Source organism: Anticarsia gemmatalis, chromosome 7 (genome assembly GCF_050436995.1).
Source record: "Anticarsia gemmatalis isolate Benzon Research Colony breed Stoneville strain chromosome 7, ilAntGemm2 primary, whole genome shotgun sequence".
NCBI lineage: Eukaryota > Metazoa > Arthropoda > Insecta > Lepidoptera > Erebidae > Anticarsia > Anticarsia gemmatalis.
In genome coordinates this window covers 8541686-8566148 of record NC_134751.1, presented here as the reverse complement: position 1 = coordinate 8566148, position 24463 = coordinate 8541686, and the positions used below count along the sequence as shown (strand labels likewise).

Sequence of the window (24463 nt, the reverse complement as noted above, 5' to 3'; positions counted from 1 at the left end):
CAAACCTGTATTATATAACAATTACATTACGGATACTACAATTACATACAAACTATATTGCGAAAGGACTTTTTCCCCGACCTAATATATGATGCATGTCTAAGTATCCATACAGGTTTGACGGTAAAGTTTAATAGATTATCACCACAGTTAAGTGATTACCTTTTTTAACCCATTTCTGTCCCCTTGTTGTGGGGTCTCCTTCCGATGGAGGGACTACTTAACGAAAGTTATTTAATGTAGGAGTATAATACATATAACATATATAGTTTAGTAATTGTGTTTATTAATTTATAATAACAATGGTATTTACACGTTAACATGTTGAGATTTATAATATATTCGTAGTTTCAATCAGTGCACCATTGCAATTAAAAATAATTCATTAAATTGTACTATTGTTATGTTAACGAATAATGTAAAAGTAATAATAAAAAGTGTTTGTGAACAATTAAACATATACGAAAACAGGCATTTCAAAATCGAGGAATTTTAATGATGTATAGATACACAGCCAGTAACAACAACAAATGTACAATTCTCACTATCAATTTACATTATATGGCTCCGGTATTGTTTTTTTTATAAAGCCTTATTTTTATCTATCTCTCTATAAGAACACAAGCATTTAAGAGCTAACTTTCCGTCATGGATCCAAATTGGTCATTATGGCAAGGAATGAGATTTGTCACATTTTATTAGTAATCTATTAATTAAGTATTAAAATAGTGAACTTTGATTAACAATATTACTTGTTACAAATGACATTTCTACAACAATATTGTTTTTAATAATACTTAATTATTTTTAAAATACTGGTACATCTACATTATACATGTAATAAATCTATGGCATTTGATTTGACATTAGTAACTGTAATCTCTCACATCCTAATTTAAATGTACATGCAACGAATTTTATGCAGTCCATAAATAACGTGAGACTCAATAAGTTTTATAGTCAGATCTGTCGCGTTATTTAGTATTGTTGAATAGATACACGGTTTTTACGCGATATTATTATGTAAAGATAACCGTCAGCATAAGAACATCGAAGAAAAGCAAAGTTTTAGAACAAAAACCTTAAGGCCTGAAAATACGTAAAGCAGACACAATATTAAAGTGCTCCGTTGCGGACACCGGCGCGGGCAACCCGCGCTCGTACACGGAGGCCCGCGTTGGCACTGGCGTGCCCAGCGCCTTGAACTGGTAACGCTGCATAATAATCCGAACACCACGACGGTCCCCGGTGCGCGTGTGCACGTATGGACGTGTTCACGGAACGGGTGCGTCCGTTTAACGCAGTTTCGGGCCATAGATAAAAGTGATTTTGGAAAGGTGAGGGTTAAATATTCTACGCTTCAAAACGGATGACCAGAAGGGATGGCGTCTGTAAAGCCCAGAAAAAATATCACGCCATTTATGGCTGGACTCATCAATAACCGGTTGAGGTAACGAACGAAAGTGAATTTTTAATCTTTTGTTACTTATTTACTAGACTATTTTTGTCTTTCCTCGTACCACTAAAATGTTGAGAGCCAATAATCCTACATTTATCTCTAAATATTACAACTATGCACGGCAATTTTCAACAAAATACATGTACTTATTTATTTCTTAAATCAAAATCAATATTTTAAAGGAACCAATTATTTACGGACATTTGACAATAAAGTAAATTACTTATCACGAAAAATGTAACGTTCGTATGAGTATAGGACAAATAGAGATTCAAATATTAGTTATGAAAATATATATGAGTTATATTATTATGAAATTGTACTTTACGTTTTCCGGCAGGAGTATTCAAATGTGCTAGTTCATTTTTGGAAGTAGCAGATGTATTTTTAATAATAAATGATTGTAAACAAGACATTCAAAGAAGCGTTTTCGTAATACTCACTATAAACCGTTACAGTAGGAAGCTCATCTTTGTAATTCGCTTAAAAGTAGCCTATACCCAGTAGGTGACAAATGGAAATGATTAGATGGTTATAAAACAGTTCATAGTGAGTATCTAACATTAATTAAGAGAGTAAGTAGGTAGCAGTAAATATATCATTATGACTTTTCAGACTAATACAACTACAGTTATCTAAAATCTAGTCAAGTACGGGTCGGACGCAGAGGTGTACTAAAATAACTCTATTAGCTACTAATCCACGTTATTTCTACGTTGTATCATAATTACGAATTGAATATGTGGAATTTGGAAGCATTGGTTCTATTAGGTCATATTGCCCTTAAATAATAATGATATATTACGTAAGTATTTGTGGTGCTCTCCTCGGTGCTAGACGGAGGTGACGAGATTGGTGCGCCTGCGCGCGGTCCTGTGCTAGGAGGCGGTCTGCTTGCGTTCACCGTCCAACAGCTTGTCGTCTGAGCACAACTTCTCCAGTTGTTTCACATAGTAAGTGTTGAAGTTCAATCTGTAAAAATATTGCAAGACTTTTAGTAATGATGCGATGTATTGAAACATAGTTATTATTCAACAACAAAAAAGTTGGGATTAAGAATATAACGAGACGTATTCACGATCAAACAAATCCTCAAAAAATGTATGTACTATTAAGCGATAACTGCAGAAACAGCCAATGCAATGCAGGCTTATCAGATAATTATATGCATGGGCTTCCATTGTGCATAAAGATGCTAAATTATTATAATATTCGCGTATTTGACTATGAGTTAGAGCTATTAGCAATCTAGCTGGTGAATATAAAACACAAATGTATTTGTCAAATGTTTTACCTGGCCGATATGTTTAGCAGTTTGTTGGTGTTGTTGTCTCGAGCCATTCGATCAATGATTGCGAGGACGGACAACAGTGCCGCAGTGAACCGCAGTCCGTAGCGGGACACAGACCGAGAGAATGAGTCTGCAGATCCACTCGTCGTGGACCCTCCGCACCCAGTATCCTGAACATTGACAGCACATTATTCATACAATATATAACCCTAGTGTTATATAAACAATAACGGTGGAGGATAAACATAAAGTTGGAGCTTCAATTTGACACCAAATACTTAAAGAAGAAAAGAAGAGTTCAATAAATTCAGGGCAAGGCAAAAAAACTAAAAAGTTACAGTCTAAACGACCTATTGATTCAGTCAAATATATATTACTGTTTAATACTTAATAATAAATACTTTTAATATACTCACGGCCGAATTCTAAAACAGAAAAGTCATGAAAGGATGACAAGAAAAAACATATGTTAATGATTTTGATATATCACAAATACTACATGGAAGCATTAACTGGTATACAAATTTATTAGTTTTACGTTTTTTTTACAATATAAATGCAGTGCTGAATGTTATTTACAAATAATATGACACTATAGTGAACGCGATTCAAAACTGGCCGAAGATTGTGTGGCCGTCATGTTTCCCAAAAGTGAAATGCTATGATAATTAAGTGGTTATTTACTGTTCTTGCTTCAGTGCTAGTTTAGATGTAGCGGTTGGTCTACTCTGTATATACCTCACTATAGTCTGTATTGTCATACGTCGATCCAAGCATACTGTTAAGCTCTGCGTCCACGAAGTACTTGTGCATCTCCTTTGCCAATTAACGTGTTTTGGTAGCGTTAAAAGAAAATACAATAAATTAATGTTAGAAATAATAATACGTTACTACTCACACGCAAACTTTGCTAAATATCAATAAAAATGCAATAAATATAGGGATGTGTAGGATATGAAGAAGTAAATTTTATACATTAAAATAAGATTATAAATGTTAATATAAAATAGAGAAAATGTATACACATATAGCAAGTTTCTATTCTGTGAATATTTATATCGGCGTACATTTGTTCTAAGTTGCACCCACTCCTGCCCTTAAAGCCTTGAATCTTAAGTTTCAAGGACTTTCCGTCAGTTTAAGGACACATCAAAATAAGTGTATGTTTGTGCAATACACTACATAAAACCATCAGTAAAAAATCCATTTACTGAACTTACTTATAATAATTGACATATTTATTTTAGTATGCAGATTTTTTACTTGTACAAAACAATATCATATCATTGTATTAAAAAAGGTCAAAAAGCCATCCCAATCAATGTCTTAAAATAATAATGCTGGGTTTTTACCAAACTATATATTATCTCTGTGCTGAATTTTGTTTAAATCGTTAAAACAATAATCTTAAACTTCTCAATGGCCTACATATACATAATGATAAAACAAAATAATTTCAATGCTATAATCAGGCCGTTGCAAACGTGCGAACTACGTCACAATCACAAGAATAAAATGCATGTGACAATGTGTAAGTGCGAGCGAAAGACTTCGATAAAATGACTTAGTTCGCACGTTTGAAATGGCCCGAGTATAGTGGGTATTTTCTTTGTGTATATATTGGTAACGAAAATACAGACAACTACAAAGAGGTGTTATATTTTTTACAATATTAGTGTATAAATAATAATCCAGCGTGTACTAAGCACAGTAGTGTCACCTGTATAAATGTGCAAAACTGCACGCAGACGAGGCATAACGTGGTGACTGCCTTGAGCAGCTGAGGACTTGTGAGCATGCAGTCGCCGAGACAGGACTCTAGAAAGTCGTTGTGACGCTCCAGGACTTCATCCACGTTGTGCACCTACAAACATAACATATTATATAGGTTTTCTTAAAATCTACAAATGAATTCACGCGTTGACTTTTAGCGCAGTAGCGTGTAAAATTTTTTGTTTAGTTTTCTTAAAACCATTATTATTGTTGTATTCCGGTCAATTTAGACCAAAAAATGAGAGTGAAGTTACATAAAGTCCCAACAAGCTGAATTTCAGTGAAGTTGTTCAGAACATAATTATAAACAATGTCTAGAAGTTCCCCATCATTCCCTTGTAAGGAAAAAAAAAAGAGTTTTTCGCGATTTTTAGCAAAATGGTAAGTTTTATCATAAAAGTACCTCAGACAAAATTGTAGATCATAAAATTATCTATTAAAAATGTACCAATACTTTTTTCTTACGAGTCACCGTTTCTGAGATATCACGATTCAAAGAGTTAGTTGTTATCGTCATAATATACACGACTGTCTTGTTCTTTGGCATGCACAAATTGTCAAGGCCGGTCGTGCTCTAATATTGAATCACAAACAATGGAGGATTCGTTTGACTCCGACGAAGTATCATGCGATACATCGCTATTGACGCAATTTACTTGCATCCAACAAAAAACGCGCTAAGTACACTACCTCATAGGTGGCGTGGAAACGTGTGCATATTATGATGATAACAACTTTTGTGGGGACTTTATGTAACTTCGAATGTCTAAATTGACCGGAGTATTGAAGATATCCCAAACATACAGTTGCAAGTTATAATCCTAATAAGAAGTATCATAGCAATAAGTTCAGTTCTGTCATATAGAAACTTGGGACCACTATTCAAATTAATCTTATATCAATTATAACTAAATATATTGTTGTTTAGTTTCTGCCACAATGTGAACAAGGCGTGAATTTGTGTATGTATTATATGTACTACCCTAGCAACTGTTTACACTGCACCCAGACAAAATTATTGTTCAATTTAAGTATTATAAAAGCGTCGGGTCACCGTGTGAGCTGACCCTAACTCTGATAATATAAGTAAATATACTGCTGGCCAAAAGTTTAAGCAGTTTATACATTACTTAACCACAACAGAGTATTGTATTGACTTTAGGCTATAGGCGTTATGAAGAAAGTAGCAGCGGCTCGCAACTGCGTTTGACCCACAATATTCAAAAGCATGGAAATGGCCAATACGGTACTCATGCGAAATATATATATGTAATAAAAGAGCCGCGGCTTCCTAATAGTCGTGCTCGCTACCTTAAAATTAATACTCGTTTAAGAAATTTCATTGCAGCAGGAAAGTGTCCTTTAAAACACTTCTCACGGCAGTGATTTTTTAGCACACATTTTGTCAGCGCCAGGGTACAACAATTTGATAGAAACTTAACCCCTCTCGGAGTCTTTTAATTATAGTAGAGAAGCCCGTGATCCTACATTGGGATTTCCTGGAGCGTTATAAAGATCTATAGGGTTGCGAATTTGAAACGTTTAAATAAAAAAAATACACATGATATGTACCTTTTCATTGGCGGGGGATGTAGCCATAGATTTTCATACATGTAAAAACGAACTGATGCTTGTACATACTCGAGCGCGTCAGATATTGATATCATGGATGTCAACGTAGTAAAAAAGAAACGTACGATCTGATTGTTTCCATGGTGAGGAACGTTGTACGTAAGGGTTGTAAATGAAGAAAATATCACTCGAATTGTAAGATTAGTGAAATATACAGGTTCTAACATGTAACTAACTCACCCTACCTTATTATGGTATTCTATCCCTGACGGGCGGCCGCACATGTACAAGGCTCGTAATGGGTTGAAATACTTATGAGGTATCCTCCTGTATATTAATCTGCCGCGCTTTAGTAACTCCCGAAATCCCCGCTTGGACTCCCCTACTATTAGGTGATGTCATCTTGGTTTGCAACGGAGTTAGACAATCAGAAAATTTGAACTTTGACAAGTAATTGTAGTACATCAAGAGAAGTGATGACTATTTTCAATTGGAATACACGACAAGCCCGCAGCTGTTATTGGGGTAGTGTTATTGTTCTATATACATATTTGTATGACCTGCTTTAAAAGGAATAATTTATTGCTTATTTTTACAGATTCAACCTTGACTTGGTGAGTCTAAACTCGTCGTTTTATGGTGAAAAACACAAATTGTTAATATATTTATATATTTTTTTTTATTTCATAGAATGGTATGAAAAATTAATAATACTTTAATTAATAATAAAATATCCTGCTTTATATTATTGAGATATACTCTATTTTCCTTCTTCTCTGATGTAGTATCTTTTGGCCGGCAGTATATTTATTTATTATGTCATATTACGACGATCGCCTTCTACATTATTGAGTGAACGCAAAGCAGTCTACATTTCATATTGCAACAAGAAAGATTGCAGTGAAGCTTCCACTACTACACTACAAAAAAAATATATATATATATATAAGTAAATTGTGACCCGAAATTAAGTGGTTCAAAGATCTAGTGAGTATTCAAATTCAGTAATCTACATAGAGTAAGAAATGTATAATCCAATACTAGGATTAAAAATATATGAAAACACATAGGTAAATAGAGATGTTCCGACTAGTCGATAAAGTCGGTTTTCTGGGTACGGGTCTCCTCTCAAAATAAGAGACGGAGTCTTGGGGCTCTAAGGGGGTCTTGTAGTCTAAGAGGGAGAACGACCTTCACCGAGCTGGTTAATGGATGAAAGATATTTTTTATCAAATAAAATATGTCTATAAATATATTGCGAATGGGTTGTCTAAAAAATTTCAGTCCAGAATATGATTAATTAACAATTTTTTTTTTTTTAAATTACACTGGCTTGGTTAATGAACAAATTCTAGTCCAATCGAAAATATGAAACCTATAGAATATACAAACATTAGGTTGACTATTTAATTCCCGTCACAACTCTTGGGTAGGCAGGTATGGTGATACTGATTTTAATGATGAAACTTTTAAAAACTGTTCATTAAAGTTAGCTTTTCGTAAAATTAAAAACTTTAAATTTTATAGGTTACCATACCACATGTTATAAAAAGTAACTGCCTTGAATAAAAAATATACCTCGTTGTAGATCTCCAGGTATGCCACGCATACCAGGAAACATATTTTTATTTTAGTTCATTTCATTCATTAATCAGACCGGTGCAAGTTACTAGAATCGATTTACCTGTTTATACCTGCCTACCCAAGAGTTGTGACGGGAAATAAATAGTCAACCTAATGTTTGTATATTCTATAGGTTTCATATTTTCGATTGGACTGAAATTTGTTCATTAACCAAGCCAGTGTTACTAAAAAAAAAAAAAATTAATTGTTAATTAATCATATTCTGGACTGAATTTTTTTAGACAACCCATTCGCAATATATTTATTGACATATTTTATTTGATAAAAAATATCTTTCATCCATTAACCAGCTCGGTGAAGACGTTCGTAACGGGATCCTATACTATGGGGCCTCGAGGTCTACGTGTTAGTCAAGTGCTTCAACAAATATTTTAAGAACGAAAAGTTCTCAGTGTTTTTTTATCGATAGCCCCTTCGTACACAATGCAGCATAAATTTCCGATACGCGATTATATTTGTCTTCTGTACAAATTAATTTCGTAAACACGTACAAATGTCGGCAACACGTACGAAGCTATGGTCGCGTATCGAAAGTACTGTTGCGTTGTGTACAGCCTGTATAGCAAGTTGTAATTATTTTTAATACACACACAATTTCGAAATGCTGTGGTGGTTTCATACCCTCAATCGGCGAATGCACAGTTACTCGTTGCTATAACTATTCTAAAACATTATTTATAATCTTATTCTAAATACAATTAGTAGGTATTCAAATGGTTTAGATTTTAGTCTGTAACATAAAACAACAAATTGGTTCATCGTTCAAATATTACCAGAGTAACTTTTTGACTGGACACAGAGGCTCATAAGACGTCGTTTTGACGCTGTAGTGTGTTAAATTAATTTTTTTCTAATTAAATATAATAGACACCAATACTACATTTGGTTAGCTATTTAACTAAAGGTAAACATGACAAAAGACAATGGAGAAAACCATAGGTAGGGCCCGTTTTTATTTCAAAACAAAATTAAATTATTTACATTACATTTTCAAAAAAAAATAATTTTAAATTCATAGGCTGGCTAACAATTAATGCTACCACTATAACCACACTAAAACCTACTTAAGAATTAAGAAATTAAGTTTTTTTTTACATGGTTAACATTTCTACTTGTTTGTTTGGTTGTTTTGTTTCAATGTGTTTGCACAGAAAAATAATATTTCTAAAATGGCTGAAATTAAAGCTCTGTTCTCGAAGCTCTAGGCAAAGTCACGGCTAAGAATTGATAGAGCAATCGCTGTGAGTTTAGATAAAATTAATGTTGACACCTGTAATTTCACTACCTATAGGTACTCAGAAATAATACATTTTAAATGTTGAAAAACCACATGCGCCGCCATTTTGTTGTTTACTTTTAGTTACATAGGTACCTAACCAAATAGAGAATTTGTGTTCACCGCAATCGTTGTTTTGTGCGTCATGTACCTACCTACAACTGATTAAATTAAAGACGAATACTTTTTCCTATTATGCAAACTAATAAATAGGTAATTTTATTTTACAATAATAAATGGCAAACCACAATATAAAAGACAATCAAAAAGACTTGACTCATCCAATGGATAGTATATAATATAAAATATGGTTATTTATATAGGTAGGTATATTGTTTTAAATATAGATTGAATGACAGTTCTAAGCAAAACCGCTTACACAACTTTGTCGTGACGTCTAACAAAATTGAATTGGCACACGAAAATTCCGTGTGTAGAACCTATAGGTAAAAGTAAATAAGATCGATTAAAACATTTATAATGATAATCGTTAATATACGTAAAAAAACTTTAGATTCATATTTCAAAATTGTAAGGTCGTCTTTTTATAGGCTTAGGGTCTTGGTCAAAGAGTGAAACAATTTTCATCTTTACTATCCAGTAATAGTCGAGTGGTATAAGCTTGTGCAGTCACTGTGCATCAGCTGGGAGGCCGAATGTTCAAATCCCAGGTAACACATTATCGGCTTTTGGAAGTTGTTCAAATATTAGATGTTATAATCAGTTTATGAGTTATATAACCAAACAAATAATTGTAAAAAAAACGTTATACTTTTATAGATATAATAGACCCACTAAGCTAAGTCCCTACTCAATCAGCGTAGTAGGTAGCGAATCCTAAAGAAACCAAACCAGCAGTAGGAAAGTGTGTTAATTTTTACTTTAAATATAATAAAAAAAATACAAATATAACCGTTTAACATTACAGATGTCGTTAATAAAGTAGTAAGACATGGCGGCAGCGAATTCTTTGCCCATGGTTGAAAACCTTCAAGACCAATTAATAACAGCTTTAGTATATGGCAAAAACTTATCTGAATTCAAATGTATTGTTGATCGTGCTAATAAAGAAGATTTGGAACACGTTTATGAACTTTACCACTATAGAACATGTTTAGAAATTGCAATTTCGAATAAGAAGCAAGAGTATCTAGACTATTTATTAAGTAAAAATGTAGAAGTTAATGAAAATAATAAAGTAACCCATTGGGCACCGATTCACGTCGCAGTTGTCAGTGACAATATCAAAGCTTTAGAATCGTTATTGAAGGATAAAAGAATTAAAGTAAATATTCAAAGCAATGGGACCACTGCATTATTGATGGCTGTTAAAATTATTGCCGAAGAAAATAATACTCCGCGACAAGCAAATTTAATCAAAATGATCAAACTTCTACTACAAAACGGATGCGATCCAAACAGTCCCGATTCGAAAGGTGCAACTCCTTTATCGATAGCCTTGAAACATCAATTGGATGAAGTGGTGAAATTAATTGGAGAATCTGAAATACCAATTGATATCGATCTTTATAAAGACACAGAAAATAAAACTGCCCGTGATTGGCTAAATAGCCTAAATATGAACGAATCATTTATAATAAATATCGACAACTATAAATTTGGAACTGTTGAAAGGAAAATTAACATTGATACATTATTCTACTATTTGAATACAGAAGATGAAGACAGTTTCATAAATAATTTCATAAATGTTAGAGATAATTATCGAAACATTTTTACCGTTCACAACGGTAAATATACTTTATTACAGTTGGCCACTGCAAAAGGGATGGATAGAGTGGTTGAAACTTTATTAAGTCATGGAGCTGATCCCAAATTTACATTTTCAGGCAATCAGACTCTTCCCATAGCCTTCGCGTGCCAGTACGGATTTCTAAAGATTATGAAAATGTATTTGGATAATGTTACTTCTTTAGACACAGGTATCGCTGATTCCCTTCTTCAAAATATTGTACTAGGTAAGCCGTCTTATCATAAATCCACCAAAGCTGATCACAATGGTTGTTTGCAAATATTGCTGAGTAATCCGAAAATTAAAGTGAATGTTAATCTTGGCGATTATAAAGGCAATACTCCATTGTTTTACGCAGCCAGAAATGGCGACGAAGACATGGTTTTAACATTATTAAGAAAAGGAGCCATAGTCGGTTTACGGAATATCTTTAACGAATCACCACTCACATATGTGAATGCAAAAACTTTCGAAACATACTTGGACGAATGCGTTACGACTAACGGCAATGGAGCGAGTGATGAAAACTACGAGATTCACGTGGATTACGGATTTTTGCCTCCAAGCGACTCAGAAGGACGGCATACTAAAATACCCTTACCAGATACAGATGTTTTACTTCATATAATACATAATCAAGAGATGAGACCTCTTCTAAATCATCCAGTCATTACTTATCTGCTGCATTTAAAGTGTCAAAGTATTAACAGTCTTTTTTATACAAACATAACATTTTGTTTACTTTTATGGCTGTGCCTTCTTTACTTCATATTACATTATGGCGCAGAGAATCATTCAGACTCATCAGAAGCTCTTATAATCATTGCCAAGATTGGTGTTGTTATCGGCTTATTTATAAGGGTCATAAGAGAATTCTTTCAATTTATGGTTTCACCCAAAAAATATTTGCTGAGTATTAAGAACTGGATGGATATAGTACTAATAACTATCATAATTTGTATTGTTTGTCACGATTCTGCCGAAGAGTCTACGATACAACAATTGTCTGCCGTGGCTATACTTCTTTCATCGGCTGAATTAGTACTACTCGTCCAGTTTCCAACTTTATCAACCAATATTGAAATTTTTAAGAGAGTTTCTACGAACTTTTTGATATTATTACTTTGGTATTTCATAATAATTTTAGCTTTCGCGTTGAGCTTTTACACATTATTTAGGCAAGAGAATGGAACCCTTAATACCCCAACTAGCACACAAGCTGCTTATACAGTCGTTATACAGCCTGATAGTTGCATAAGAGTCGTTCAAATGCTGTACAATTCTCTATAAGTTGTATACTAGCTATTTAAAAAACCCTTTAACAGCTAGGCGGGACAGTAGCCGTTTAGTAGGAAACTAATGACTTATAGTGATATATGAGCATGAAATTGCATCGCTAGACAGCCTAGGGAAGTATAACTGAGTTAATGGAATCTTCTATAACACCGTAAACTGTATAAGGGGACTTTAGGAGATAAAGGAGTTTAAACGGAGTTATGCGTTGCGCTTATAGCGCTCAAGAGCGTAAATAAGCTTTTTGTAATGCCTTAGGTTCTATAACAGATTTTTTTAGGGCTAGTGTATTACTCATCTATAAAAGAGTTGCGTATGTCTTTAATAGCGCCTTGAGCGTTATATCAGATATTTATATGGCTTCTGTACGGCAAATAGATGTATAAGGTATCATTCGAAACATTTTTACAGCCATGGGGATTACAGAATTATGTTAAGCACCTAAAGCGCTATAACCGAGTAATATACCTTTATACTAAAGCTTAAAATTATTATCATAATATATTTACATAGGTGCAGTGGTGGTTCAGTCTGTCAACTGTTTTTAAAGAAAAAATAAAATAAAATAAAATAAAATAAAATAAAATAAAATAAAATAAAATAAAATAAAATAAAATAAAATAAAATAAAATAAAATAAAATAAAATAAAATAAAATAAAATAAAATAAAATAAAATAAAATAAAATAAAATAAAATAAAATAAAATAAAATAAAATAAAATAAAATAAAATAAAATAAAATAAAATAAAATAAAATAAAATAAAATAAAATAAAATAAAATAAAATAAAATAAAATAAAATAAAATAAAATAAAATAAAATAAAATAAAATAAAATAAAAAAGATTTTCAAACTATTTTAATATTCAACGACTGACCCCTAAAAGTACGAGTAAAATGCTGGTGTGCGACCAAAACAGTTATATTGAAGCACTCCTATGCCACAACTGCAAAACCTTGAGGTCTACAACAGCAAACACTAGAGCCTTTGTACAGCTTAAGGCGCTAGAGCAGATGTAACCAACTCTGAGAACTGCTTGATCGAGACGCCATTATAGCATTTGGTAAACATATTTTTTGAGGTTATTACGATCTTTTGAAGATCATATAAATCTATACCCTGGTAACGTTAACATAATTAAAATCATTTTTTATTACCTATAACCCTAATTAAATTATCTGTAACCCTCAAAGTCTTATTTATGTTCAAAATACAATTTCCAAATCCACATATCTATATAATTTTTGCACTTAAAACTGAATATTTTGAGGGCGCATGAAAATATTGACGATAATATACATATATATTGACAGCAAACTTGAACTCGCACTTTCATATCACGTACACAAAGAAATAAAAGCGATAGACTACTTGTTATTTTAATATTCCAATCCGTAAAAATAAAATGTCTCCTCATTTGTCACTGATGATTCATTTTAAAAAAATATATTTAGTTTACACCATAATAAACCGACTATATTACTAATTTAGAGCGTTAGCATTTATAACCGTTACACAGTAGCGCTAAAATAAGGTAAAGGTGGTATAATCGCGCTGCAAGAGCTTTTTCGAACGCTCGTGGCGCTAACCACCTCTGTACAACAGCTGGTAAGCGCCACGAAGCTGCAAAAAGCTCTTGTAGCGCGATTATACCACCTTCATCTTATTTTAGCGCTCCTGTATTACTACTATACTACGTACTATTATAATTACTATTTACGACCACTGTAGATCCAATGTCGAGCTATAAGCTGGACAGTATGGGCCTATTTGACGCTACAAGAGCTCTGTAGCCGCTTATAGAACCACTATACTTCTTACTAAGGAGCCTAAGGCGTTATAAAAATCCTTTAACCGGCCATTGTACAGCTTGTTATAGCGCTTGTGTGCTAGTTGGGACACCTATCTCTAATAGCACCAATAATGAAGAAGACTTCTTTGGCGATTTTGGAAATTCTTTATTTAAAACTGTCATAATGCTAACGGGTGAATTCGATGCCAGTTCGATAAAATTCAGTAAATTCCCAGGAACCAGTCATTTCATCTTTATCGTATTTGTATTTATGGTCCCTATCGTACTTTTTAATTTATTAAATGGCCTGGCAGTGAGTGATACGCAAAAAATAATAGCAGACGCAGAATTAGTGGGACATTCATCCGCGGTACATATGATCTCGTACTTTGAAAATATAAGCATCAGACTTAAAAACTGGCTGCCTCGGCTACCTCTCAATATTTTATCGATGCCACCACCTGATGAAACAGTAGTGAAAATAAAGCCCAATGAAAAAATACCTCAGAAATGTCTACTAAATACTAAAGATATTGAAATGGCTTGTAGTCCTGGATTAATTTGGTGCAATAATAAAAATAATGATCCTGTAACTCTACACAAATTCAAAAATATTATAAGTAAAAAGGCTAACGTGTCTGATTTCGATGAAATAAAAAGTACGTTGAGCAGACTTGAAAGTTTGTTAAAGGAAATCAAATCTACCCCAAGGAAAAAGTATTAAGGTAGTCATGATAGTAGTTCTATGGCAAACAATTTTTAAATCAATTTATTGCTTATAAGTGAAATCGACTGCAAAAATTGGAGGCCGCGATACTCTCAATTGTTTTATTCGCAAATAAATTTTAATTGCAAGTTAAATTTGAGGGCAAGTCCTAAATTCAAAGTTTTCGATTTGATCATGAACTACTTGTTACACTACAAAGTTTAATTTGAGAAAGTTATCATAAATTCATTATTAAGAACTACATGTTTTAAAGTATTTCTTAATTTTCATGACATACTTTGTATTCCTTATAAGCTGTATATTGTATATTTCTAATGTTCACAAAAAACCTTTTTGCTTAGTACTTACTTACTTACTAGTAGTTGCTTAGTTAGTGCTTTTTTTGCTTAGTACTCAATACGTCTTTTGTTCAAATAATTTACTAAACACAAACTAAATAATAAAAAAAACCTACTAAACTCATTAACAGACCATTGTAGCATAAAACTAGCTTTGTCAGGATTTTAATAATTCTCAATTAAGAAGAAGATCTATACTAATATAATAAAGCTGAAGAGTTTGTTTGTTTGTTTGTTTGTTTGTTTGAACGCGCTAATCTCAGGAACTACTGGTCCGATTTGAAAAATTCTTTCAGTGTTAGATAGCCCATTTATCGAGGAAGGCTATAGGCTATATAACATCACGCTACGGTCATTAGGAGCGGAGTAGCAACGAAAAATGTTACAAAAACGGGGAAAATTTTGACCCATTCTCTTAGGTGACGCAAGCGAAGTTGCGCGGGTCAGCTAGTTATTAAATACTTTTCATCCATTAAACCGGTAGGCAAAAACTTTCATGTATATTCTTATGCCTTGATCACACCTACCGAGTGGTCGGGCGAGACAGTGCGCTCGGCCGAGTACTCGGTGTGTATGAACACTACGACGAGTGCATGGCCGAGCGCTCGGCCGAGTTATTTGGCGAGACAGCTACTCGACCCCTGCTCTATTGTTTTAGTGCATGTTTATACCTGCCGAGTGGGAAGGCGAGACAGTGCGGGGAAGCGCGGGGGTGGATACTCGGCCTAGCAAATAGAACAGGGGTCGAGTAGCTGTCTCGCCAAATAACTCGGCCGAGCGCTCGGCCATGCACTCGTCGTAGTGTTCATACACACCGAGTACTCGGCCGAGCGCACTGTCTCGCCCGACCACTCGGTAGGTGTGATCAAGGCATTTGTGCACTTTTTAATTCCCATTTTTGATCCGTCTCGTATGCTGAAACTGAACTGACTGCCTACTCGACGCAAAGTTCTTAAAATACGTGTAAATACCTACTCGCTCAGCCAACTCTCTCGGCCTAGTATCATTATACTGTCTCGCCCGACCACTCGGTAGGTGTGATCAAGGCATCAGTGTTGGTATTTGAGCATGCGCGCGTATACGCGAGCACGCTCCTGGACATTAGACGGATGATGTCGGCTAAAGGAGGGTGCGTGCGCATTCTTTTTCATTTCTTTTCATTCTACATAATATCTACAACTATAATAATACAAGGCTAGTCGTTTAAAATAATTACTAACACGTTTTTTAACTTTAAAATATTTTCTCTAGACTAAAGTATATTTTGGTTACATAAGCTTATAGTAATTACTGTTATATTATATGTTTAGATTTTAACAATGCAACATCATTGTACCCAAAGCAATTTGAATAAATTTTAATATTTTTTCTCAATTTAAAAGAAGCTGTTTTATTTATTTAATATTTTCCTATCATGAACATGTTAAAATTATAAAAAAATGTACATCATTTTGTATTCGATAACTTTTATCATAATAAACAAAATATGTAGCAGTACTTCTTTAAATCTTTTTACCCTAAAGATTTAAAGAAATTCTACACATTTGCATTAACTGACTCATGGTGCAGTTAGGTGTAAATGGTTCTACTCCATTACGTTGTCCGGCTACTATTAGCTAATAAACTGTGTCTATAAGCTAGTAGGTACAATGCATTAGATGTTGTTAAGGATCGGAATGACAATGTACCTTGTCGAGACTATGTATGAGCTGGCACCACGACGGCTCGATGACCTCCACGCACATGTAGTACTGCAAGTGCTGGATACAACTCAGCATGCGCTGGCGCAGAGCGAACGCGTCCGCGTATAGCCGCGCCTCTGAGAAACGCTTCACGACTTTGTTGTACAGCCACACCCTAAAACATATCATCATATTGAACACACTTAGTGGGCAAATGCTTTATTAGAAAGAAATGTGACATATTAGGTCGGATAAAAAGTCTTTTCGCGTTATAGTATGTATGAACTTGTAATAAAATCTCTTTGGCGTCAAGAATCACAAATGAGTACACGCTTCATTAGGTTTCTTTCAGTGAGCTCGTGAGGTACCCAAACATTGAGCTTTTTTGTGTAGAGAAAACATTTTATTACAAGTTCATACATACTATAATGCGAAAAGACTTTTTCCACGACCTAATATGTCATGACGCCGCATTTACAGCTCGCCGACTGGTTGTTGACAGTTGGTTTCCACGGTGACCGAGAGACGTGTGGACGAGAGGCGCTGGAAAACGGCAGGCTAGTATACGGAAAACCGTAAATATGGAAACTGCAAGTCAGCCACAATCAGCTTATCCCAAATCGAGGCGATTACGTTACGATTCCGATTAGTGTGCGTTGAAGTAGGGAGTTTCATGCAAATAATACTGAACGGTTCGTGTTGATGCTGAGACGATCCCTTTACCATACGTCTGCTACGAGCACTAATGGTGAAAAGAATAGTACTTTTTAATGCCGTGGATAACTTGTCCAGCCTGTCGAAACGTCAAAGTATTGCACACCATAAAATGAATTCTTGTGTTTGTACTGTTTTTATTGTTATATATTATGTTACTGTAAAAGCCCGAACTGTGGTAAATCCGATATATAAAATAATCGTAATACAATACAAATTATAAACAGAAACATACCTGCATAGTAATCTTTCAACATGTTTGCAGTAAAACAGATGTCTAAATATCATCTGGTAACAGGCGATAGCTTTGTGGTTCAGAACCAATGAGACTGGCCATTTAACCTCCATGCCGAAAGAGAACGTCTCTATGCCAGTGAGTGGAGGGCAGTCTTTATTTTGTTTGTACTCTGAAACATTCGAAGTAATTACACAATACTAGACCGCAAATGTAAAATGTAAAGCTAAAGAGTAGTGGAGAGTTTGTTTGTTTGAACGCGCCAATCTCAGAAACTACTGGTCCGATTTGAAAAATTCTTTCAGTGTCAGATAACCCTATCGAGGAATATATATACATATATATGCTATAGGCTACATAACATCACGCTAAGACCAATAAGATCAGAGTACCAGTAAAAAATGTTAATAAAACGGGGAACATTTTTCCCAATTCTCTCTTGTGACGCAATGTAATAAAATACTTACTAAACTAAACTACTTACAACAATTAAGTACATTTAGGTTTTATTTAGGAAGTACGGGGATATAAGAAGCGGACACGGTTGAGGCCTATGCTAATTATAGGTACGTAAGTTCCTAACACAGTATTGCTAGGGAGAAAACAAGTGGTTCTTTCATTGTATCAGGGTATTTATAAAAGTCAACATGTATTACATGCAGTGTGTAACGAGAACATTGTTCGATTCTAAAGGAACACAAAGTTATCTCTATAACACATAAATGCAATCACGCCTTTTTCCCATAGGGTTAAGCAGAAATCCGCCACTTGGCGCTATCCTCACTTTCTCTTGCTTCATTCGCATCCATACATTTTGTAACAAAATCATCATCTCTATAACTTCGTCAAAAAAAATGTCTTACTTAATGCCATTAATCATACATAGGGTAGATAGGAATAATTATGTCCTTCTGGTACAACTAAGCCGATATCCTGCCGGCTACGACAGCCAATTTTATTGGAACTGGCCACCGGTGCAGGACTTTTCATATAGTGTCCGAGTATGTCACTGCCCAATCGACAGGACCTCTAAGAGGTCAGGCGCAGGACCGACGGTTTTACCGGAGCTCTCCGATGCAACTTCCTAACTCCGAGCAATCTGAGAGACTATATAAATTCCAATACCAAGCAGAAATCCTTAAAAGAAAAACTCAGAAAAGATTTTTTAACCCGACCGAATTGGAACGAGGATGACGCTGGACCAAAATGTTTTGTGCGATTTCAATTTCGAGAATACCGTCCGTAAGTAATCATATATCAAAGCATCGTGAACATTCATTGCTTACCTTTTTCGTCTTCAGTTTCAATAGACAATATCTTGAACATTTGGAACTGCAAGTCGTACGGAAGGAGCTCCACTCGCATGTCTTCATTGTAGGGGTCGTGACTTGCTGCAGACAATCTATTCAAAACAATCTTATTATAGCATGCTGCCAGTTACTTAGTTGATATAAACTGAAGTATTTTTAATTCATAGAACACGTTGTCACGTTACTATACTCAGGCTGACTTACAAACGTGCGAACTACGTCATAATCAAAAGAATAAAAGGAATGTGTAAATGCGAGCGAGAGATTCCGATAAAATGACATGACTTAGTTCGCACGTTTGATATAGCCCGCGTGTATCTCGCTAATGTTACCTCAAGCACAATCCCAGAAGAGATTCCAATTTAGAAGGTATTATATCATCAATCTTTTTAGATAGTTCTTGTTCAGTTGCATCCATAAATTGTACAATAAAGTCTCCCTGACTCATCAAGAAATAGTTCTTTACAGACTTAAGTCTTCCCATCAGATCATATTCCTTAAGTAATAATTCTAGTAACGACTTGCTAGCGTAAGCGTATGCTTTTTGTATAATGGCGCCGTAATTTTGTTCTCGCAATGAGTATTTTATTTCTTCTGTATTCGTCTTAGTTATTTGTTTTCCTGAAATTTATTGACGCAAAAATCTTAGTATTTTAGTTTTTTAACATAAGCTTAGATTTGATAAGATAAATAAAGTAGTGTTGAGTATGTAAAGAACACATAACGGGGTAATTATAAGACAGTTATCAACAGTATATTTTGTCATGATCGATATTGGTATAGTTATTTATAATAATTCTTTAATAGATGACGGCCTCCGTGGCGTAGTGCTACGGTGTCGCCACGCCATTACCAGTGCGTCGAGAAGTCGCGGGTTCGATTCCCACACGGAACGAATATTTGTGCGATCCACAAATACCTAATTGATTCGGGTCTGGTTGTACTTTGTGCACGTTGCTGAAAAAATTATAACGTCCCGGCGACACAAGAGCCATTCTTAGAGCGGGTGCTGTTTTAAAAGATAAAAAAAACAAGAGTTACTATATAAGTAACAGCAAAATTGTACGTACCACACTGACTAATAACGTTGAGGTATTTTCCTGTTCTGAGGATGATATCAGTGAATTTATCAAGGAATTTTGGCACCCTATCTCTTTGTACACTGTAGCGTTTTTCCCAGTAATCCGCAGAGTAATCCACTGGTAGTTCTTCTTTGTTAATTAGCTCATTATCTTCGATCATAAATTCCTATAGAAAATTAAATTAGAAGAAGTTTATTATTCACGTGACGTTTTTTGTTACATTTTAAATACCACTTCTCCCCTGATAAGTATAGGTGCCGCCGCCAAAAAATAATTTATCCCGCTTGTAAAAAGTGCAATTCTTTCCGTGTTTTGCCTTACATTAAATCCATTGCATAGAGTACATATTTAAATTATTGAGTTTCTTAAAATGGGTATATCCAACTAGTTTCATTGATCCTCAACGTGACGAGTCAACTTACAATATTATGTCTTAGTTATTATTAAAGGAATACACCGTGACAAGGAATCATAGCGCCTTGACCGAATACTGTTTCAAAAGTTCGCGCAGCCGGAAACGAGGTCGGAAACATAGTTACAACGTTACAAAAATAACAGTCTGTTGCTACAGAAACTGCAGAAACGGATTAACTATACTATTCATTTGGAAAGTGTAGTCCATAGAAGGTATAAGTACAAAAATACATTAAAAATAACGAAAAATATACCTGAAAAGGATCAACTATAGTGCCTTTGTGTATCCATTGGTCTAAAATGAACAGGTATGGGCGGGAAGCGCGTTCAGTAAGGAACAGAGAAATCTCCTGTGCTCTGGCGTCACCCATCAAAGTATTTGTTTTATCATGCAAAACCGTTAGAACCGCTCCACCTCGTAATTCACTCTGAAAACAAATAAAAAATTTGGTAGTACCTACAATATTACATATCATAAGCTCTACTCGATCCTACGACTAATGAATCCAGGTTATTTAATAAGAATGGTTTAGAACATGTTCTATGGGGTAATATTAAGAATCACTTTCCACACTGGTTTTGAAGCACAACGGATAATATTTGAATTGAGATATGCATTTGATGAGAGATACTACTATATTTCACTAAAACTGCTTAGTTTAATAACTATATAACCAACACTCGGTATGAATAGAATTGCTAGAGAATCAGATTACATTTTTACAAATTTTATCAGAAAAAAATATCTTCTTTCTTATGAAAGAGAATTCTTGTACTAAGTTTCAGTTACAGTAGGGAAATGAAATTAATGATTTACTATTAGCACCTACTACCAGCATCTATATCCAAACTGGATACACTACAAAAAGGAATACATTTTATGACATTGAATGGCCTGAATGCGAATGTCTCAGTATGGGAGTAAAGAAAACAAACCTCCAGGAGTAAAAGTCTATCCACCACAATGGGTATTAAGTGTACCTGTGAATGTGTACTGTGCAAAATGCTTTGCCACTATTAACAAATAATATATTATTAGGTTGGGGAAAAAGTCTTTTCACATTACAGTATGTATGAACTTATAGTAAAAAAAAATTTCTACACAAAAAAGCTCGATATTTGTGTACCTCACAAGGTCACTGAAAGAAACCTAATGAACCATGTACTCATTTGTGATTCTTGAAGCCAAAGAGATTTTATTACAAATTCATACATACTATAATGCGAAGAGATTTTTTCCCCAAACTAATAGAAACTAAACAACGAACCTTTCCTATATTGGTGACAATAGCGGCAAGAACTTGCATAGTGTGCATTGTTGGCAAGACAAAGTACCAAAGCTTCTGTAATGTAAGATTTGTAGCCATGTGTTCAGTCTCCAGTTGCGCTATCATCGTCTGAAACAATAATAAACCATTCTTGAACTTAATTCAATAAATATCTAATTGAAATATGAATTTACAGTAGTGTTGTTTTAATCATGCATAATATTTGATCCAACCTTAACAAGTCGTGAAGCTAAAATCAAGTTTTGTTTTTGATAATTTTAGTGGTTGTTACAATATACTAGTGATATAATTTTTTTGCTAATGTGACTACTCATTCAGATCTTAAACTTGACAATATTGACAATCCTTCTACCGTAAAGTTCAGTTTTACAAGCATAAAAAACTGCTGTCTAATCAAGGTAAAAAGAATAAAGAAATGCAATTTAAGGGCCACAAGTATATTATATATGATGATAGATAACTTACATAGTAGTCTTTTAAGAGGATCTCAATTGCTGCAACTAAAGCATGTAGCACTTGACCGGACCACATATTGCAATGCTCAATAAATCTCCTCACTATGGAATAATTGGAAGCCAGTGGAAGCATTTGCTGAACTATCTGTTTAAGAGCATCATCCAAATCATCAGATATCAAGAATGTTCTAGCATCAAAGGTGTCTTTAACAGGCTGGTGCACAATGTAGTTGCCAGGAATACCAGAGAAAATGTAGAGTAAATCATCAATGATTATGTTCTCTTGGGAGGCTATTGGAACTCCAGCTGAAATGTGATCCAAATAATTTATTAAAATTGGCTATACGCTACATAACAACATAAGAGATTGTCAAAAAACCCAACCAAGTGTGACTTGGACTAATTAACATACTAATATTTACAAAAATGACAAGACAAATATTTTGTTGCATAGGAGCCCCCTTAATATTTACATTATTCTGTTCCTTGTATTTGTTGTTACTGCAAGAGAAATACATCATTTGTTTTTTACTGTCACCATCACAGTTCACAAAACATAGCCAGGTGACAGACAAGTCTCAGTAATTGAATCCTAATTTTATACTTTGGATACAGAACTCCAAAAACCAATAACTTACCAAGTGAAGCAATGATTGGCATAGGTTCCTTGGGGAAGTCCCATGACATGGCTGGGTGATCCTTCTGCCAGTTAGGTAAGTCCAAGCTGCTGTACCAGTTTGGTCGCAGCTTAGATTCTTTCTCCTCAAATGACTTCATTACAAGTTTCTTGCTTTCATCCACTGCTTTCAGTAATTTGTCTTTGATCTACATATAATGTATATGTTATTGTTGATTAACACAAACTTTATATTAACTACATTATTTTATTAATGCATAGACAGAGAAGACTGATAGGTTAATATCAACTTATATTATTTATATAGAACCACCATGAGCTCAGTAATCTGGTTTTATACATAGAAAAGATAAACAATAATGTACATAATATATTAGATAACAATAAGATATTTGTACCTGAGGGAGATCCTCCTTAGTGATTTGATGTTTGTTGTCACCTAGAACAGGCTTTGGTGCTACTTTTGGCTTAGATATTTTTGACTTCTTTTCATCACACACCAGTTTATAAAACAGTACTATTATGTCCGATAAATTATCAGTGCTGAAATTAAACAGAGACAAATAAAATCTCAACAACAAATCGATATAAACATTAATAATATACTGGTCACAATATACTTGAATCCATGACTAGATAACCTACTATTTGCAGTATATTATCAGCGTTAAAATACCTAAATAAGAAAATATAATAAAACGATCACATACTTTCTGTTCCTCAGATCTTCGTATTTCTTTAGAAACGTTTTAGCGTTTGATGCTTTTAGCGCCAACCTCTGTGCATATTCGTTCACTTGCTTCAGCGATAAATTACTATTGCCATAATTTGGATCGTTCTGGATATAGTCTAATACGGTATCCGCTTCCAAACTACATCTACAAATTAAATAAAAACGACATCAATTATTACAAATGCTCCAATGATATAAAAGTTAATCTTGTTCATTTTATACTAAGAACAACTCTAACCCTAAAGCATCAAGAAGCTCCTTGATGGTGCTTTGCATTTTATCTTTGGGAAATATCCAGTTTTGATACATTTATTCGCAAAATATTTAAAATATTTGTAAAAGCTTCATTTGTGTTGAATTTATTAAAACATGACAGTTATCAATTTGACTGACATGCGAGTAGAGTGGGGATGCCAGATGCCAGATTAGTTGGATAAAAATGAGAATATAGTCACAGTGTAACGGATAAAATTATCTAATAAATATATTTCTAAGATAAACAATATTATTTCGTGTCGAAACTAGTTAAATTTAGCTTGATACAGTCTAACGCTAAATTAGATCAAATAATTTGTGTAGTCAAGGATAATTCATAATTCATAATCTTTATTTGCAAATATGGGTAATATACAAAGATAAAAATTAAGATAAATTAAATTGGATAAGTCACAAAAATTAAGGTACAGATACCTTGAAGCCGTGACCGATATATGTAATTAATTTTATGGATGAGTTAGGACTAAACAGTAGATAGGTACTATTTCTACTCATTAGTTACCTACTACAGTACCTATCTATATAATATTTGTTGAATAATATTGAGACCATCTTTTTTTTCAATGGGCAAGACCAGTTTGTCTATTTAAAAAATGTATTCTACGATGTCAATGGATTTGAATTTAAATTTTAAATTACCTAAATTTTCTGCCTAATGTAACTAAGTACCTACCTATCTAATTAAATATCTAATATTATTTTTCTGATGAGAATTACA

The 24463-nt window shown here is 34.0% G+C and overlaps 2 protein-coding genes across 3 annotated transcripts; one reads left to right on the top strand and one right to left on the bottom strand.

Annotated features, from left to right (window-relative positions):
- Positions 1-266: 266 nt before the first annotated feature.
- LOC142974503 (gamma-tubulin complex component 2-like) lies at positions 267-23861 on the bottom strand. 2 transcript variants are annotated; one of them, XM_076116906.1, is made up of 16 exons: positions 23708-23861; positions 23447-23614; positions 23135-23279; positions 22738-22924; positions 22110-22405; positions 21624-21752; positions 20610-20783; positions 19930-20107; positions 19192-19480; positions 18836-18951; positions 17550-17721; positions 16607-16775; positions 4471-4614; positions 3489-3566; positions 2754-2920; positions 267-2431 (listed from the first exon to the last, which is right to left on the bottom strand). In XM_076116906.1, the coding sequence occupies exons 1-16, from the start codon at positions 23776-23778 to the stop codon at positions 2338-2340; spliced, it is 2577 nt and encodes an 858-aa protein (XP_075973021.1). In that variant the 5' UTR covers positions 23779-23861; the 3' UTR covers positions 267-2337. The 2 variants fall into 2 exon arrangements, with proteins under 2 accessions (XP_075973021.1, XP_075973022.1); XM_076116907.1 differs by lacking the exon at positions 3489-3566.
- LOC142974504 (transient receptor potential cation channel protein painless-like) lies at positions 6642-12670 on the top strand. Its single transcript, XM_076116908.1, has 2 exons — positions 6642-7082; positions 9944-12670. Exon 2 carries the CDS (start codon positions 9968-9970, stop codon positions 12056-12058), a length of 2091 nt encoding a protein of 696 aa, XP_075973023.1. The 5' UTR covers positions 6642-7082; positions 9944-9967; the 3' UTR covers positions 12059-12670.
- Positions 23862-24463: the final 602 nt, after the last annotated feature.

What these genes read in the sequence shown, in the direction of transcription:
- LOC142974504 (XM_076116908.1), top strand. Translation starts at nt 9,968, where the DNA reads ATGGCGGCAGCGAATTCTTTGCCCATGGTTGAAAACCTTCAAGACCAA.
- LOC142974503 (XM_076116906.1), bottom strand. Translation starts at nt 23,778, where the DNA reads ATGTATCAAAACTGGATATTTCCCAAAGATAAAATGCAAAGCACCATC. An exon ending in GAAGATCTGAGGAACAGAAA is followed by an intron (nt 23,280 to 23,446) that starts GTATGTGATCGT and finishes GTTTAATTTCAG; the next exon opens with CACTGATAATTTATCGGACA. An exon ending in TCATACATAGTCTCGACAAG is followed by an intron (nt 4,615 to 16,606) that starts GTACATTGTCAT and finishes TTATGTTTGTAG; the next exon opens with GTGCACAACGTGGATGAAGT.